This window comes from Ipomoea triloba, chromosome 3 (assembly GCF_003576645.1).
Source record: "Ipomoea triloba cultivar NCNSP0323 chromosome 3, ASM357664v1".
NCBI classification, from domain to species: domain Eukaryota; kingdom Viridiplantae; phylum Streptophyta; class Magnoliopsida; order Solanales; family Convolvulaceae; genus Ipomoea; species Ipomoea triloba.
The window spans coordinates 3,791,337-3,809,305 of NC_044918.1; the positions used below are offsets into that span (position 1 = coordinate 3,791,337).

The window sequence follows — 17,969 nt, forward strand, 5'->3', positions numbered from 1 at the left end:
AGTTCGTTCGTACCCTCGTCACCCCAAGAGATGCACAAATTTTTGAAGGTCTGGGTTTGGCTACGCTACGGGAGCGATATTGCAAAATGGCGATGGAGTCTGTGGTGATAGGGGACAGTCTTCATTCGCAGTACGAAGCTATGCTCCGCGACTCTCTTTCGCAGAGGAAGAAACTCGTAGAAGACCATGATGCCGAGTTGAAGGAACTGAGGGAAGAGATCAAAACGCTGAAAACTGATTACTCAGAGTTAGAGCAGAAGCTGAAGGATGAGCAGAAGGGGCACAAGAAGCTTCGTGCGACTGTTACCAAGCTGAAAAAGGCACGAGAGACGTACAAGCAGTCATCTGAGTTCAAGGATGACGTCTGGAAGTTCATGAACACTCCAGAAGCTGTAGAGGAGTTTACTGCGTCCCCGGCTGGTCGGTCTGCACTCGAGGCGCAAACTCAGCTAGCATTCGACCTTGGAATGTTCACCAAGCAGCAACAGATTTATCCGGTGCTTAAGGAAAAGAATCCTAATTTTGACCCCGAGGCTATGGGCTTGCCCCAGTTTATGGAGAATCCCGACCCTGAGTCCGAGGTGTACGACCTATCCCCTGATGATGAGGGGGTGTCTGATCGTCCTAACAACATCAATATCGCTGCCCAGAATGCTGAGGGTCACACCACTACTACGAAGGATGCTTAGCGTACCTGATTCGTCTTGCATCCGCACTGTGTTTTGAATACTAGTTTCGCAGTTATTCGTGTGTTGAACACTTGCATTGTTTTGTCTGAATATTGAATTCGAGTTGTTGTTTTTTTTTTTGTTTTGAGCACTTTTTTTTTTTTTTTTTTTTTGCGCTACGGCGGACTTCGAAGTCGTTGCGTGACTTCGGCAAGTGCCGAAGTCAACCGTCACGCGGGCCGAGTACTCGACTTCGAAGTCGACTTCGGTGCCTGTGACTTCGTTTTTTTTTTTTTTTTTTTTTTTTTTTATATATGATGCCCCTCTTTAAAAACATAGAGTTTTATTCATCTTTGTTGGACGGACCAACATTGTGGACAGACCAAGATAACCTGGACAGACCAGGACCTGACTTCTTAATGATAAAATTTTGTTAAGTGTTCTGAATTCCATATCCTATCAATTAACCTGCCACCGACTGTCGTCAACTTGTAAGTTCCCGGGCGAATCACTTCCTCGATGATGTACGGACCCTCCCATTTTTTCGCGAACTTGCCTCCTTCCAAGGGTTGACTGACTTCCCTTCTTCTCAAAACATAATCACCTACTTGAAAGTACCTGGGTTTAGCTTTGGCGTCATGATAGGACTTCAACTGTCTATTGTAGTTTTCCATCCTACAGAACGCAGTTTCTCGTTTTTCCTCTATGAAATTGAGATCAATTCTCTGTTGGATCTCATTTTGCTCTGCATCGTACTCTTCCATCCTTCTACTTGGTATCATCACCTCTGCTGGGGCTCGAGCTTCGAACCCGTAACTCAATGCGAAAGGAGTTTCACCAGTAGCCCTCCTTGGGGTTGTGCGGTAAGTCCAAAGGATGCTATCCAGCTCCTCAACCCACGCCCCGCCAGCTGCTTCCAATTTCCTCTTCAAACCATCCAGGATGGTTCTATTGGCATTCTCTACCTGACCATTTGCCTGCGGGTATGATACCGCCACCCGACTATGCTTGATGCCCCATTCCGTCAAAAAATCTGAAAACTCTCTGCCTTCGAATTGACGTCCGTTGTCCGTGATTACTTGAATGGGGATGCCGAAGCGGCACAGTATGTTCTTTTCCACGAACTTTTTACACCTGGCCGCTGTGATACTAGCCAGCGGTTCAGCTTCCACCCATTTGGTGAAGTAGTCAATGGCTACGATAATGTACTTCCGGCTTCCCGAGCCCGTGGGAAGGGCTCCTACCAAGTCAATTCCCCATCTCGAGAATGGAATTGCTGTGCTCACCGGAGTGTAGTTGGTTGCGGGTCGTCCTGGCAATGTCTGGAACTCTTGACACTTAGGGCATCGCCTGGCGTATTCTGCGCAATCCTTTAACATCTTTGGCCAGAAGAAACCTTGCAGCATGATGCGTCGAGCTATGGTATATGCTCCTTGATGCGCGGAGCACACTCCCTCGTGGACTTCTCGCATCATCAGCTCTGCTTCGTCAGGGTGCACACACTTCAAGAGTGTGCCATTATAGGATCGTTTATACAATTTGTCTTCCAATATCACGTAGCTGGGTGCCCGCAACTTTGTTAGCTTTGCCTCTTGCTCGTCCACTGGTAAAGTGCCTTCCTTCTTGTACTTTGTGATGTGGTCAATCCAACATGGCTCTCTGGATTGCACGGGGCAAACCCATGAGATATCGATGCTGGATGTCTCCAAATCCTCCACCCGAGCAATCTTACGAATGTGGCCAGGGATCCCAGTGCTCAGCTTGGAGAGCATGTCAGCGTCAGCATTCTGTTCTCGAGGTACTTGGTGGATTTCATACCCCTCGAATTCTCGCAAGGTTCGCAGCACTGCGTCCCTGTACCTTTGCATGTTCCCTTCATTGGCTTCGTACTCCCCTGTCACCTGGCCGACCACTAACTTGGAATCACACCGGATGCGAACTTTTTCCGCTCGCAGTCCTGCTGCTAACCGCAGTCCGTTGAGGAGGGCCTCATACTCTGCCTCATTGTTAGATAACTTGAAGTGGAACCTGATTGCATAGTAAGCGCGGAATCCTTCCGGAGTGATGAGCACTACTCCACCACCGCAACCTTTACTGTTGGATGAGCCATCCGTAGACAAGGTCCACCATCCCCCATCTTCATTTTCCACCTGCTCCGTCACCTCACGGGCTGTGCATTCCACTATGAAGTCTGCGAGGGCTTGACCTCGGGCTGTGCATTCCACTATGAAGTCTGCGAGGGCTTGACCTTTGACTGTGCATTCCACTATGAAGTCTGCGAGGGCTTGACCTTTGATGGCGGGCCTTGGTTTGAATTCAATGTCGAACTGGCTGAGGTGCATGGCCCATCTAGCCATCCTAGCAGAGTTAGCGTTTCGTAAGAAACTCCCTAATGGTTGATGTGAGAGTACATGGATGGGATGAGCTTGGAAGTAATGGGCCAACCTTTTAGAGGCGGTGACCGCAGCAAACATTGTTTTCTCCACGGCAGTGTACCGTAGTTCTGCGTCATGTAAAGCCTTGCTCACATAGTAAATGGGACGCTGAGTCCCTTCTTGCTCTTTGACCAACACGGAGCTGATCGCACCCTGTGATATACCCAGGTATAAGAGTAAGGTTTCACCCGCCTCTGGTTTTGCAAGCAGTGGCGGTGATAGCAAATATTTTTTCAAGTCATCGAAGGCCGACTGACACTCTGGGGTCCATTCAAACCCCTTATTCTTCTTTAGTATCTGGAAGAAGGGAAGGGATCGTTCGGCCGATTTAGATAGAAATCGACCCAAAGCCGCTAAGCGACCATTGAGCCTTTGGACTTCTTTGATGGACCGCGGGGGTTCCATGTCCAGAATGGTTTTTACCTTTTCTGGGTTTGGTTCTATCCCATTTCTAGTAACCATAAATCCCAGAAACTTGCCCCCACTGACTGCGAACGTGCATTTCTTAGGGTTCAGGCGTAAATTGAAATTTCTCATAATAGAAAATACCTCGTTAAGGTCTTTGACATGAGAGGCACCTCTACGGCTCTTGACAATCATGTCGTCTACGTAAGCCTCCATGTTTCGTCCCAGTACTTTCCCAAACAACTTGGCCACCATCCGGGTGTAAGTCGCGCCTGCGTTCTTGAGGCCGAACGGCATGACCAAGTAGCAAAAAATACCTTCTGGGGTGGTGAACGCGGTCTTCTCCGCATCCTCCTCATGCATGAATATCTGATGGTACCCACGGAAGGCATCCATGAAACTCATCAATTCGCATCCTGCCGTCTCATCCACCAGCTGATCAATATTTGGCAAGGGGAATCGATCCATAGGGCAGGCTCTATTGAGATCTGTATAATCCACGCACATTCTCCACGTGGAACCTTTTGGGGCCAGGACTACGTTGCTCAACCACTCGGGATAATAGATCTCCTTGAGATGTCCTGCTTGTGTCAACGCGACCACCTCGCTTTTCACAAAATCCCTCCGTTCAGCCGACATGTATCGCTTTCTCTGTTGTATTGGTTTCTTGGTAGGGTCCACGGCTAACTTATGGGTTATAATGTTTCGATTGATACCTGGCATGTCTTCTGGACCCCACGCAAAAACTTCTTTAAACTGTCGGATGACTTCGACTATCTGGGCTCTTAGTTCTGGTGCCAATCCAGTGCCAATCTTTACGACCCTATCTGCTCGTGCGGGATCGACCACCACATCTTCCGTTTCAGATGCAGGCTCGGCGCGGGGCCAGCCCTCCTCTTCTCTCAGCACTTTTTCTGCGATGGTGTGGACCCGCAGATCTTTCTGTCCAATTTTCTTGCACGCTTTGACGTAACAGCTACGAGCTGCTCTTTGATCTCCTCTCGCAACTCCTATCCCGTATGGCGTGGGAAATTTCATGCATAGGTGCTCCATCGAAATTATGGCCTTCAGGTCTTCTAGAGCTGGCCTCCCCAGTATGATGTTATGGGCACATGTGAGTTTCACAACAATGAACTCCATGTTTATCTTGGAGGTGTTGGGGCTCACGCCTATCTCTACCGGTAGTACCACGGATCCCTCCGTCTCTATTGAATCTCCCGTAAAACCAGAAAGTGGAGTCCGTACCTCTTTGAGTTGATTTCTGGGGAGTCCCAGTTTGGTGAAAGCGTCGTAGTACATCACGTTGACTGAGCTTCCGGTGTCTACGAGTATGCGATGCACGATGCTGTCGTTAATCTCCATTTTGATCACCAACGCATCTCGGTGGGGCAGTGGACCTTCTGGGAGGTCATCGTCAGAGAAGGTAATGGGTTCCCTCCTCTGCTTTTTTCCCTTTGGAAGGCTGACCACCTCACCTACATATAACTGGCGACTCCACTTCTTCCTCTCTGCCTGTGTGTCTCCGCCTGCAGGACCTCCGTAGATGAAGTGTATGGTCTGCTTCTTGTGTTTCCTGGGCTCTTCTGTGTCTTTGTCAGAGAGATCAGTTACTGTAACTTGGTCGTGTTCCCTTTTCTTACCACTCGAGGATGACGGTTCGGAGCTGTCATCCTTCTTCCAAACATTTTTTGGTAAACTACGCGGAGGTTGTTGTTGGCTTGACTTTTAGCCCGGCTTTTGCTGGCCTGACCGTTTGACGAACTGTTTGAAGTATCCCCTCTGGATGAGCTCCTCAATCTGGCGTTTTAACACGTTGCATTCATCGGTATCATGGCCCACCTGCCTATGGAATCTGCAATACTTGGATTGATCCGCATTTGGGGAGACTTTCATGCACTCCTGCGGAAATTGCACGATCCCCATGTCTTCGGCTTGATTTAGGATTACGCTAACTGGGTGAGTCAGCGGTGTCAGATGTCGCAACGGGATGAGGCGAGGTCGGTCATCTCTTCCCTTCTTTGAGGGTGGTTGGTTTGGTCGTGGTGCCTGGCTGGGCGGACCAGCTTTATCAGGTCGCCCACTCTTTCGTCCTTCCTCCTCATCCTTTTTCCTCCTGTCAGCCTCCTCAGCATCTGCGTACCGATTGGCTGTTCTCATGTGTTCTTCATAAGAGCGTGGGTGGTGGGCGTTCATTTGTTTGTGGAAATCACCTGACCTTAGTGCTTGGATGAAGATGAGAATCGCTGCCTTTGAATCGAAGTCATATACGTTGTTGGCTTCTTTTTTCCATTTGCTTAAGAAATCTCGCAGGCTTTCTCCCTTATCCTGTTTTACCCCACCAAGATGTGAGAATGGTTTCTTATGTTGTATACTCCCTGAGAAATAAGACAAGAAACTTTTGGATAGCTCTGCAAAGGTCTGAATTGATCCGTCCGAGATTGTGTTAAACCAATCTTGAGCAGTCCCGTCCAAAGTGGACAAGAACGCTCTACACATTATGGCATCGCTTGCCCCAATCATGACCATGGCTGCCTTGTATCTTGTCATATGGGTACGTGGATCTGAAGTGCCAGTGTAGGCCTTGATGGTGGGTAATCGAAAGTCTTTTGGAAGAGGAACTTCCATTATGTCAGGAGAGAATGGAGCGGCCATTCTTACCTCCGGTTCTGGTGAGTGTTCTCTTGCTTCTACCTTCTTTTCCAAATCATCTATCTGCCTTTGGAGTCTTTCCACCAGGCCTTCCTGCGGTGTTTTGTGTCTAGTGGAGTGACGCGGAGCCAATCCACCAGATTCGCCCATCCTTTCACCGGATGGTCGTTTGGGTACTGCGTTTCCCGCTTGGGCACGGGGACCTCTATTGGAGGATCCTTGCACCCCCAACCGATCTCGGATAGATCTAGAAGCCGCCGGTCGTTCTCGAACAGATCTGGAAACTGGTTGAGTTCCACCCTCGTGCCGTTGAGTTCTGTTTTGCCTCGGCGATTGCACTTCTTCCTCCAGAGGGGGTGGTGGCAGTAAGATCTGGCCTTGCATTCCTGCGACTAGTTGGGCCATCGTCGTCGCCGCCTGTTGGATGATCTGCGCTGCCGCCTGAAGGTCCACCACCTGGGCGGGAGCAGCGGTTGCTGGGAGGGGAGTACGGCCACCACCATGGTTGTTGTTGAGTTGGCTACGGAGGTCACCTTCTCTGCGCTGGTGATTGTCGTTGAGCTGGCTACGAAGGTCACCACCGCGGTTACTATTGAGCTGCTCACGAAGATCACCTGAGGGGTGACCCTTGTTCACCTGACGAGGGGTATGCGAGCTGCTGGATCCGGATGCCATTGATAGTGATGAGATGAACTGAGTGGTTTTTTGATTTTGTGATTTTAGCCTGAGATCTGATCTCGGCTCTCAATGAAAGCACCAATGACGGTAATAATGGGTTACCGGGTATGTAATCTGAGTATTATTGAAGTAAGATGGTACAGTGTTTGAGTACTTGAGAACAGTATTGAGCGTAGTGCTCAGTGTACAAGTGAATGTAATATCTATTGTTCTAGTAAGAAGTGTCCGAAGCCCCCGCTACGTGGTTGTGAGCCCTTTTATTCCATTCAGTTCAGTGACCGTTGGACATCAATACCTGAGGTATTGAATGCTGAGGAGCTGAACGTCTGTCATCAACGCTGAGGAGGTGAACGTTGGCCATCAATGCTGAGGAGTTGGACCGTTGCGCCTTGATGTTGAGGAGTGGGTAGTTTGAACGGCAACTTGGTTATGACAATGGTTCCGGGTCGGGTACCCAATTACCCTGTCAGGAATGATTACCAATATTATGTATGAAATGGTAATAAAAGTTTTAAAAATAAAAAAATAAAAAATTAAGAGAATTGATCATAATACATTGACATCTAACGTACTAATATGAGCAAAAAAATTAAAACAAAAATCTAAAAACATAATCGGTCAGCACACTGATATGACTTCATTTGTGCATATTTTTCTAAGTGTTTTAGATCAACTTTGGAGTTTAAATGTATTAAATTGTCGCCTCCAATTCATGTTTCCTTGCTTTCTAGTGTAGACATGATTTATTATTGAATTTGGTGCTTTTAAGGCGTTTGTTAGTGTTTTGAAACCATTTTAGATCAAACGCGAAGCAAAGGAACGTTTGAAGGCATGATTGGAGTCCAAACGAGTGAAGAATGCTGATTTTAGAGCTGGACACGTCCGGAATCCCGCCCGTCGCGACAAAATACTTCAATGCGTGAAGAATTGAGCCAAGAGCCAGGCTCGACGCGTCGAGTCCATGCCGTAGCATTTTCCGGAAAATATCCCTGGCTCGACGCGTCAAGAATCCTGTGACAGCACAAAATTCTGCTGCGCGAAATTGCCTATTTTGCCCCTATTTTTGCTCCCACTATATAAGGCTCATTTTCCAAAAACCCTAGGCAGAAGCTGCGTTTTTGGAGACAAAAGGAGTGAGAGTAAAGGGTGTTTTCCTCTCCAAGGAGTCAAGGAGGGATCCACCACTTTTGGAGAAGATTTTCACTATCAAAGAGCTACAAGAGCTTTGGAGGAAGAAAGAGAGGCTAGGAAGACTACATTCGGGAGAATTTCTTCACCCTTTCATTTACTTTCTTAGATTTTGTAAACTCTTTAACATTTGTGCTTTAAGTTCAATACTAGTCATGAGTGGCTAATCTTATTAGGGATTTTTGGGTGAAAGTTGTTTATGAACCTATTGTGCCTTGTTTTTAATGTTTTAATGATATGTTTTATATTTGGGTTTTATACTTATGATGCAATTGTGATTTCTATTGTGATGCTTGTGATTAAAGGCCTAAATTACTTGTATCTAGCTATAGTTGTGTCTTGATGGGAGTTAGGGCATATACTAGGGCACTCACTTTTGCACTTGACATTTGCACCTTGGTAGAGGGCAATTTTGTTAAGGGATTTCGTTTAGATTGCTTGTTCTTGATTAGTTCCTTATCATGGGTTTGAATTATGGGAGTAATTCCTTCCCTTTTACGAATGCAATCGTCCACATTTGTTAGAACCCGGATTACATATTTTACCTTAGTTTGGTACTAGGGGATTAAAGACTTAAACCCGGAAATCCCACTCTCACTATATTGTTTTCATCATCTAGCTTTCTTTATTTTATTTTATTACAATATTTGCAACCGTTCAAACACTCTTTACGTTAGGATTAGCTTCATAAGAATATATTAGTAACTAGTATTCGGTACGCCCCGCTTCCCTGTGGATCGATAACCCCGGAATACTCCGGATATTTGTTTGTTATAAAATATGCTACAATCACACACTAAGTGGTAGGAACCACCACGCCAACCATGTTGGTTATGATGAAATTATTAATAACCATAGAGTTAGTATGATAATGAAGTTAGTATATATTAACCATGGAATTAGTATGATGATGTAGTTAGTACAATGATGAAGTTAGGGTGTATTTGGTTGACATGTTTAGCTATCAGAAATGGGTATCAAAGTCATTGTTATTCTTTGGTTAACAAATTTTTAGAACACTACTATGTGATTACCCTTAACTGTAATGCTCATTTCCTAATAAAATAAGGGTTTGAATGTTTCTTCTTCTCCCTCCTCAATCGCTTCCCCAACTATTAATGATCGTTCTCATTCCACCCAATTACCAAAACAAGCGAAATACTTTCACCAAAACGCATTACAATTATTAAGTATCTGATACTCATTCCCATTCTGATTCCTATGCATGAACCAAACACACCCTTAATATGTATTGTCGTATGATGATGGGTTAGTGTAACTAGCTTCTATAAATAGACTACTCATTCTAGCCTAAAGGGGAAAGAAAAAAGGGGAGGTGGAGAAAGAAGGAAGAATGAATCATTCTCTTATCCAATATCATCCAATTCTTCTCTACAACATATACTCTCTATTCTAAAGCATTATATTCATTATCAGAATCTCATATTTTTTACATTCTCTCTATTTTCTCTCATATTTTTCTATTATTTTATACGAAATTGATTGATTCGTATACACCTCGAGTCAATTAGCTCTATCAGTAAATTTTGTCTTAACTTATCCAGGCTGAGTGCGTCTGTCATGAGCCGTTGATAGCTGAGTTGCACATTTATATTTATATATTATATGCTCAACAAGTAGAACTAGACTATGTCAACAGAGGACACTCAAACCCCAACAGATTCACCACCCAACTCAACTGCTATAACCAAATCTACAACTGATATCTGTTAGATTAGTTTTAGAGTTAGTTATGTTAGTCTTGAGTTTAAATACTCCCCTTCTTCTCCCTGTTGAAACTGTTAATTCAATTGTAAAGAAACACTTCATTGTGTTGAGAGCTGAACCATTATGATACAGAATACTCAATGAACCAGAGTTCTCATCTCTGATTTTCTTCCCAAATTTCTCTGCTGCTACACATTTCTCCACATGGTATCAGAGCTTTAATGGCTTGGCGTCCACCAGTTGCGAACATGGTCAAACAAGGAGCTTCGATTCCGACAGAAGGAAATCAAGGTCAGACTGGTTCATCTGATGCGAACCAGAATCGCCCAAACCCTAGCCCCATTCCTGCTGAGATTTTCGATCCGAATGATCAGACGAACCCTCTCCACATTCACGCCAACGAGAGTCCCACTCTGCAGCTAGTAACATTCCAGTTAGAAGGGAGGTCCAACTATCATTCTTGGGCGAGGGCCATGGAAATGGCGTTGAGGTCCAAGAACAAGATGAGCTTCGTGAGTGGCCGTGTGGCTGTTCCGAATGTACTCGATCCAAAATATTACTACTAGGAGCGCTGTAACACGATGGTTTTATCGTGGATTATGAGGGCTCTCTCATCCACTATAGCTCGCAGTGTGCTCTGGATCAACACGGCCGAGGGAGTGTGGAAGGACTTGAAGAAACGATTCAACCAGCAGGATGTCATCAGAATTGCAGAAATACGGTCACAAATTCATCAAACGAGGCAAGGTAACTCTACCATAAATGAGTACTTTACACAATTGAAATGGTTGTGGGATGAATTGCTTGTTCTAAGGCCCCTTCCTAGCTGTGAGTGTTCTCCCAATTGTGAGTGTGGGAGTAAATTGTCCGAAAAAATGCAGACACACTTGGAGAATGACATGTTATCTGCCTTTCTTATTGGTCTGAATGATAGCTATGCTAGTACAAAACATCAAATCATGCTGATGAAACCTCTCCCTGATGTTGGAGAAGCTTTTTCCATGGTCTCACAACAAGAGAGACAAGTGAGTATGGACTCTAATAACAGCCTAATGGATAGTATCATAGGAGTGAATGCCTTTTTTACTAAGGCAGACAATAACAACAAGAGAACCTTCCCTAATCAGAAACAGAAGCCTGTGTGCAGTTATTGTGGTTATACAGGACACACCATTGAGAAGTGTTACAAGAAACATGGCTATCCTCCAGGATGGAAGCCAAGAAACAAAGGGATGGGATCAGCCAATCAAGTACAGGGTTCTGTGCAAGAGGGTGGTAGTTCAGAAGCTAATCCCCCCTTCACTCAAGAAGATTGCAGAAGGTTTCTTGAATACATGCAGCAGGAGAGACTCAGGACCAGTACCCCTCTTGACATTAATCCACAGGCCAACACTATAGCAGCCAACTTCATTCCCAATACCCAACATGAAGGTAATATAGCTAATTCTAAGCCAATATGGATTATTGACAGTGGTGCTACACACCATATTGTCTGTGGATTACACTTGCTTCACACATCAAAGAAAGTACAAGGAATTCATGTGGATTTACCAAATGGACATCATGCAAAGGTGTCACATATTGGGACTGTCCATCTCTCCTCTGATTTAGTTCTGCAGAATGTATTATGTGTACCTATATTTCACTACAATCTAATCTCCTTAGGAGAGCTTGTAAAGGGATCCAACTGCAGTACACTCTTCCATACTGACCAATGTGTTATACAGGATCAACACCATGGGAAGATGATTGGTATGGATAAGCTAAAGAAGGGACTCTATCACCTTATCTTTCCTGTTTTTACACATTGTAAATCTGTTGTTTCTCCTATTGTCAATACTTGTAGCTTCTGGCATGCTAGATTAGGGCATGCTTCAGAAGGAAAAATAAAGGCTCTTCATGCCTTAGACAATAAAATCTGTAATGACAAACCCATGGCTTGTGAATGCTGCCATTTTGCTAAACAAAGAAGGTTACGCTTTCATTCTAGTTCATCTATTTCAAATAACTGCTTTGATCTTATTCATGCTGATATATGGGGTCCATATCATGTGTCTACCATCTATGGCCACCAATATTTCTTGACATTGGTTGATGACCACAGCAGGGCTACTTGGGTTTACCTTATAAGGAGAAAAAGTGAAGTAAGACAGATTATGCAGAGTTTCTGTGAACTAATTCACACACAATTTGGAAAGGATATTAAATGTGTAAGGACTGATAATGGAAAGGAGTTTCTTATGGAAGATTTCTATTAGAAAAAGGGCATTATTCATCAAACATCTTGTGTGTATACTCCTCAGCAAAACAGTATTGTAGAAAGAAAGCATAGACACATTTTGTCAGTAGCAAGGGCTTTAAGGTTCCAGGCCAGCTTACCTGAGGAACTTTGGGGTGATTGTATTCTCCATGCAGTATATTTGATAAACAGGCTACCATCAGCAACTTTGGGTGATCAGATCCCATACCAGATTCTTTTTTATAAAACACCACAATATCAGCACCTTAAAGTGTTTGGGTGCCTGGCATTTGCCTCCATTCCCAGCTGCCAAAGAGACAAATTCTCACCAAGGGCTAGGAAGTGTGTATTCCTAGGATTTGCTAATGGTGTAAAGGGCTACAAACTACTTGATGTTCAGACTAAAGAGGTTTTTTTTTGTCTAGAGATGTCTCTTTCTATGAAGGTACATTCCCATATCAGCATTCACAAGATAAGCAGCCTTCCAACTTGGTTCTGCCTTCTGAGGGTATGTCATGTTTAACCTATGATGAAGCCATCCCTCTACCTACCCATGAGGCTCTACCTGACTTGCTGGAAATCCCAGCAGTTACTCCAGTACAGAACAATGAACCTGTTGATACAGAAGCATCACCACCACCAGAACCAAGAAGATCAACAAGAGTGAGAACAAAGCCTGCCTATCTTGATGACTACACTTGTCAGAGTACCATCAAAAGGACATCTCCTCATGATATTTCTAAATTCATGTCTTATGAGAGTCTTTCACAAGCCTACAAGGTCTTTGCTGTCAATGCCCTAAATGCCAAAGAACCAAAGACCTACAATGAGGCCATCAAAGAGGAGTGTCGGAAAAAGGCAATGGAATCAGAAATCACTGTCCTACAAGCTAACAATACTTGGATTCTCACTGATCTACCACCCTCCAAGGTGCCAATAGGATGCAAATGGGTGTTCAAAACCAAGCTTAAGGCTGATGGAACTATTGAAAGACACAAGGCTAGACTTGTGGCCAAAGGTTACACTCAAACCCCAGGCCTGGACTACCTAGACACATTTAGTCCTGTGGCAAAGATAACCACTATCAGAGTTTTACTTGCTGTGGCTGCAATCAAAGGATGGGCACTTCACCAGCTAGATGTGAACAATGCTTTCCTACATGGGGATCTAAATGAGGAAGTATACATGACATTACCTCCTGGTTTCACATCTCCCAAACCTGGTCAAGTGTGCAAGCTAGTCAAATCTCTTTATGGACTCAAACAAGCCAGCAGGTAGTGGAATGTCAAGCTTACCCAAGAACTTCTGAGCATGGGTTTCAAACAGGCTATATCTGATTCTTCCTTATTCACAAGGAGCAAAGGTAATGAATTTGTGGCTTTACTTGTATATGTTGATGATATAGTAATTGCCAGTCCAGATTTAAGCCAAGTACATCAAATTAAGAAGCATTTGGATGCTGTTTTTCATATCAAAGACCTAGGTCCTCTGAAATTTTTTTTGGGATTGGAGGTGGCCAGAAGCAGTAAAGGCATTAGTGTAACTCAAAGAAAATACACTTTGGAATTACTTGAAGAAAGTGGTTTTTTACACTGTAAGCCAGCTAAAACACCTATGACAACAGCAACCAGACTCAGTAGGACTACTGGTAACACTCTTGACAACATTACTCAATATAGGAGGCTTGTGGGAAAATTATTATATCTTACAATAACAAGACCAGATATAAGCTATGCTACACAACAGTTATCTCAATTCCTAGATTGCCCTACTGATATTCATCTACAGGTAGCACACAGGGTCCTAAGATATGTCAAAGCAACTCCCGGGCAGGACCTTTTCTTCTCAGCATCTTCAAAACTACAAATCAAAGGCTTCACTGATTCTGATTGGGCTGCTTGTCCAGATACTAGAAGATCTGTTACTGGTTTTTGCATGTTTCTGGACAATACCTTGGTGTCTTGGAAGTCAAAGAAGCAACACACCATCTCCAGAAGCTCATCTGAAGTTGAATATAAGGCCCTTGCAGCAGCAGCATGTGAGATACAATGGTTGGTTTACCTGCTACAAGATCTAGAAGTAAATGTTGATTCCTCAACCATGCTGTACTGTGATAGCAAATCTGCCATTGCAATAGCAGAAAATCCAGTCTTCCATGAGAGGACAAAGCACATCGAGATAGATTGCCACCTTGTAAGGGAGAAGCTACAAAAACAAGTGTTGAAATTGTTGCATGTCACTACCACCAATCAGCTTGCAGATGTTTTCACAAAACCCCTGGCTGCTAATACCTTCTGTAGTTTCATTTCCAAGCTGGGTCTACACTGCTTGTACACTCCAGCTTGCGGGAGGGTGTCAACAGAGGACACTCAAACCCCTTCACCACCCAACTCAACTGCTCTAACCAAATCTACAACTGATATCTGTTAGATTAGTTTTAGAGTTAGTTATGTTAGTCTTGAGTTTAAATACTCCCCTTCTTCTCCCTGTTGAAACTGTTAATTCAATTGTAAAGAAACACTTCATTGTGTTGAGAGCTGAACCATTATGATACAGAATACTCAATGAACCAGAGTTCTCATCTCTGATTTTCTTCCCAAATTTCTCTGCTGCTACACATTTCTCCACAGACTAGAGTTTTACAAGTTATATATGGAGGAGAGAGGCGCAAATGAGCAGCAGCGGTCGCCGCCGATTCCGGCGGAGTTCATGGGAACATGCACCGGCAACTTGCTTCAGGCGACGTTGATTATGTTGGCGTGGCTTGGCGTTCCTCACTCTATCGTTGTCATCGTCTTTGCTTCATTCATCTTCCTTTCCTTCATCAACGCCATGATGTATGTATAACTCTCCTCTCTCTCTCTCTCTCTATATATATATATAACTGCATTGTACGTGATTTGTGGATGATTGCAATATCTATATATGTGTTTATGGTGTTCAACTGGACTTTGATTTTGAATTTCAGGGTAATTGGATTGTTGTTCCTATTGATTTTCATTCCGATTGATCAAAACAGTAAATGGGGCATTAGAATAGCCAGGTTCACTTTTCATCACTTCATAACATTACTACAGTTTTTTGTTTTTTATTTTTCTGAATTCGCATTAAAAAAAATAAAAAAAAAAAAAAAAAAAAAAAAAAAAAAAAAAAAAAGACAAAAAGAAGAAGACATTATTCAAGATTTTTTGTTTTGTGAGATTCAGCTGTATTTGTACGCAAGCTTCCGGTTACTTCCCGATGCATTTGCACGTGGAGGACATCAGAGCCTTTGATCCTAATCACGCATATAGTAAGTTACGAAAATTATCTGGACCTCTCAGTGTAATGTTATGAAAATTTGATTAGTTTATGAATTAATTTTAATAAATTCTAATTTATTTTTTGAGAATTAACTACTTAACTATAGGTGTTGTTTTTAAATTAATGGTCTGTTACGGAGATAACAATACGATATTAATATGTATTAATATAATTTGAACGTTCAACTATATTACAGTGATCTATTTTATTCTTGAGAGACTGAAGCTACAACGCTTTTAGCACCTCTTAGTGCCAAAAAGGATTTAAAGCATACCCAATAAATGTTGTAAAGACCTACCAACCCATGGATTTAGGTTGTCATTCTGCATTAATGGCAGTTGCGATTTTTGCTTGAGTTAGTAGGGAAGGAAGAGAGCTAGCTGTTAGAAGGGTCAAGAGTGTGACTTAGTAGGCCAGACATGACGTATTGGCATTTAGTTTTGATATTGACTTAGTCTAGTTAGTCGAGTTCAACATCTGCTCGATTCGAGACGTAGTGCTGTGGCTTAGATGCATTAAATGGTCAGCAATTGATTTTAAATAAGATGTGGCAATGAGATAGTCAAAGAACTATGTGCTTAAACGTGCTTGACTTATTGTCAATTGAGAATATTTTTTTTCATTCTTTTGTTTCCCTTTGAGCCCTTTTGGTACCTCTAAACTAACCTACAGGTAAAAGAGGAATAACAAAAATTCCTTACATTTCTTCCGAGTTATGACTGAACTTATTGTTCTTCTTCCTCCCAGTTTTTGGTTATGAACCACATTCAATTTGGCCAGTTGGAATTGTTATGCTTTGTGCCCTTACTGGTTTCATGCCTCTACCCAAAATCAAAGGTCTCTGTAGCAGTGCTGTAAGAAATTCTTCCCACTGATCAAGTAGTTTCATAGTTGTTCATGGTTGATCGACTCACTTGTTGATTTTAATAGATTTTCCGAAAATATGCAGGTGTTTAATACAACAGTGATGAGGCATATATGGACTTGGTTGGGAATGTCAGCTGCAACAAAGCAAAACTTCAAGTCCCTGCTGTCATCTGGGCATAGCTGCATCATTGTGCCTGGTGGAACTCAGGAAACATTTTATATGGAGCATGATTGTGAGGTTTGATTTTCTTTTTTTTTCTTTAGCCGGCTCAAAGCAAGAAGGGGTGCCGCTTCTGTTAGGAGTCAAACTTGTATTACCAAATTAACAATCTGACCAACTTAGCTGAGGATAATGCTTTCAATCTGTTATAACCAAACATACTTTATCATAGACTCTGTTCCTGAAATCAAGAAAAGGATTTGTGCGGATTTCTATGGAGATGGGCACTCCACTGGTTCCAGTTTTCTGCTTTGGCCAGGTGATACTGTCTCTGATTGTGTGTAGTTTGTATCCCAACTTCATGCCACAAATGGGTTTATTGTCAAAAGTGTGCCAAAGCCCGGGCTGGCTCATCCCGCTCCACAGTGGGACAGGTTAAGGCTACAAAAAATATGGCCCGCGAAAGAACGGACCTAACGGGCTCACTGTTAGACTTGTGGGTCAAAAAAAACATTTTTTAAGAAAAATAATATATATATATTCAAAAAAAAACCTGTGGGGCAGGCTAAGGTTGCATGAACCCTAGTTCGTGGGTCTAGTGGGTCGGTGGGTTGGTCAACAAAAACTCGCTAGAAATTAAGTCCGCGGTGGGACGAGCTTAATGGGGCAAGTCGATCCGCTTTGACAGTACCTTTAGCAGTTTATGTAACTTGATTTTTTGTGTGAAATCTGCAGTCCAATGTGTACAAGTGGTGGAAACCAAGCAGCAAACTTTACTTGAAATTTTCTCGAGCTATTAAGTTCACGCCAACTCTCTTCTGGGGTTACATGGGGCAAGTGAAGAACCCTTTTCAACGACTACTACTATATTATATACTCCCTTTGCAGTTTGCAGGCTTGAAAGAAGAACTAAGAAAATGTTGGCTCTTTGCAGGTCTTTTATACCGTTTCAACATCCAATTCATGTTGTGGTTGGTAGACCAATAGAAGTAGAGAAGAACACACAACCCACTGCACAAGAGGTAAGCATTGTTATCATCCTTGAACCACATAATTGTCATCAAATCTCTCTGTTTTTCAATTTTCATAATTGAATTTACACTTGAATTGAATGGAAGCTTGAAGCACTACACAGTCGGTTTATAGAAGCCCTGCAACAACTCTTTGAAAAGCACAAAATGAGGCTTGGTTATACTCATCTCAACTTGAAAATTCTTTAAGGCATCCCTTATCAGCCCCCAGTTTGTCAGATTTCAAGAGCAGCAGGCTAGGGATGAAGATGACAAGCCCAGAATGCTATAATGGCAGACCTGCTAGGATATAAGGCAATCATTATTGCATGGACCATGGTTCACACAACTGTGTGGACCAAAAATATAAAGTACATTATTTTTGTACTGAAGGTACATTATTTTTGTACTGTAGATACATTATTTTAGGGTACATTATTTTTGTACTGAAGGTACATTATTTAATATATACTGTCAAATAATGTACCTACAATACAAAAATAATGTACCTTCAGTATAAAAATAATGTACTTTTTATTTTTGGTCCATGCAATAATTGAGGGTAGGCCCAAATTGTTATGGTGTTGGTCCAAGATGAGGGGCAAATTATGGTCCACACAACTTGTGTGGATCACGGTA

General features: G+C 43.1%; 3 protein-coding genes across 3 annotated transcripts; 2 read left to right on the forward strand and 1 right to left on the reverse strand.

Moving 5' to 3' along the window:
- Positions 1-1,084: 1,084 nt before the first annotated feature.
- LOC116012276 lies at positions 1,085-5,431 on the reverse strand. The gene is made up of 2 exons (XM_031251779.1): positions 5,259-5,431; positions 1,085-5,171 (listed from the first exon to the last, which is right to left on the reverse strand). The coding sequence occupies exons 1-2, from the start codon at positions 5,429-5,431 to the stop codon at positions 1,085-1,087; spliced, it is 4,260 nt and encodes a 1,419-aa protein (XP_031107639.1).
- A 7,870-nt stretch (positions 5,432-13,301) lies between these two features.
- On the forward strand, positions 13,302-14,420 carry LOC116012283 (uncharacterized mitochondrial protein AtMg00810-like). The gene has a single exon (XM_031251787.1). The coding sequence runs from the start codon at positions 13,302-13,304 to the stop codon at positions 14,418-14,420; it is 1,119 nt and encodes a 372-aa protein (XP_031107647.1).
- Positions 14,421-14,642: 222 nt separating this feature from the next.
- LOC116012286 (diacylglycerol O-acyltransferase 2D-like) lies at positions 14,643-17,657 on the forward strand. Its single transcript, XM_031251795.1, has 8 exons — positions 14,643-14,827; positions 14,959-15,033; positions 16,021-16,147; positions 16,243-16,398; positions 16,553-16,639; positions 17,056-17,153; positions 17,255-17,342; positions 17,439-17,657. The coding sequence occupies exons 1-8, from the start codon at positions 14,643-14,645 to the stop codon at positions 17,538-17,540; spliced, it is 918 nt and encodes a 305-aa protein (XP_031107655.1). The 3' UTR covers positions 17,541-17,657.
- Positions 17,658-17,969: the final 312 nt, after the last annotated feature.

What these genes read in the sequence shown, in the direction of transcription:
- LOC116012276 (XM_031251779.1), bottom strand. Translation starts at nt 5,431, where the DNA reads ATGGGGATCGTGCAATTTCCGCAGGAGTGCATGAAAGTCTCCCCAAAT. An exon ending in TTCAAACAGTTCGTCAAACG is followed by an intron (nt 5,172 to 5,258) that starts GTCAGGCCAGCA and finishes GAAGGATGACAG; the next exon opens with CTCCGAACCGTCATCCTCGA.
- LOC116012283 (XM_031251787.1), top strand. Translation starts at nt 13,302, where the DNA reads ATGGGTTTCAAACAGGCTATATCTGATTCTTCCTTATTCACAAGGAGC.
- LOC116012286 (XM_031251795.1), top strand. Translation starts at nt 14,643, where the DNA reads ATGGAGGAGAGAGGCGCAAATGAGCAGCAGCGGTCGCCGCCGATTCCG. An exon ending in TCCTTCATCAACGCCATGAT is followed by an intron (nt 14,828 to 14,958) that starts GTATGTATAACT and finishes TTTGAATTTCAG; the next exon opens with GGTAATTGGATTGTTGTTCC. An exon ending in CAGTTTTCTGCTTTGGCCAG is followed by an intron (nt 16,640 to 17,055) that starts GTGATACTGTCT and finishes TGAAATCTGCAG; the next exon opens with TCCAATGTGTACAAGTGGTG.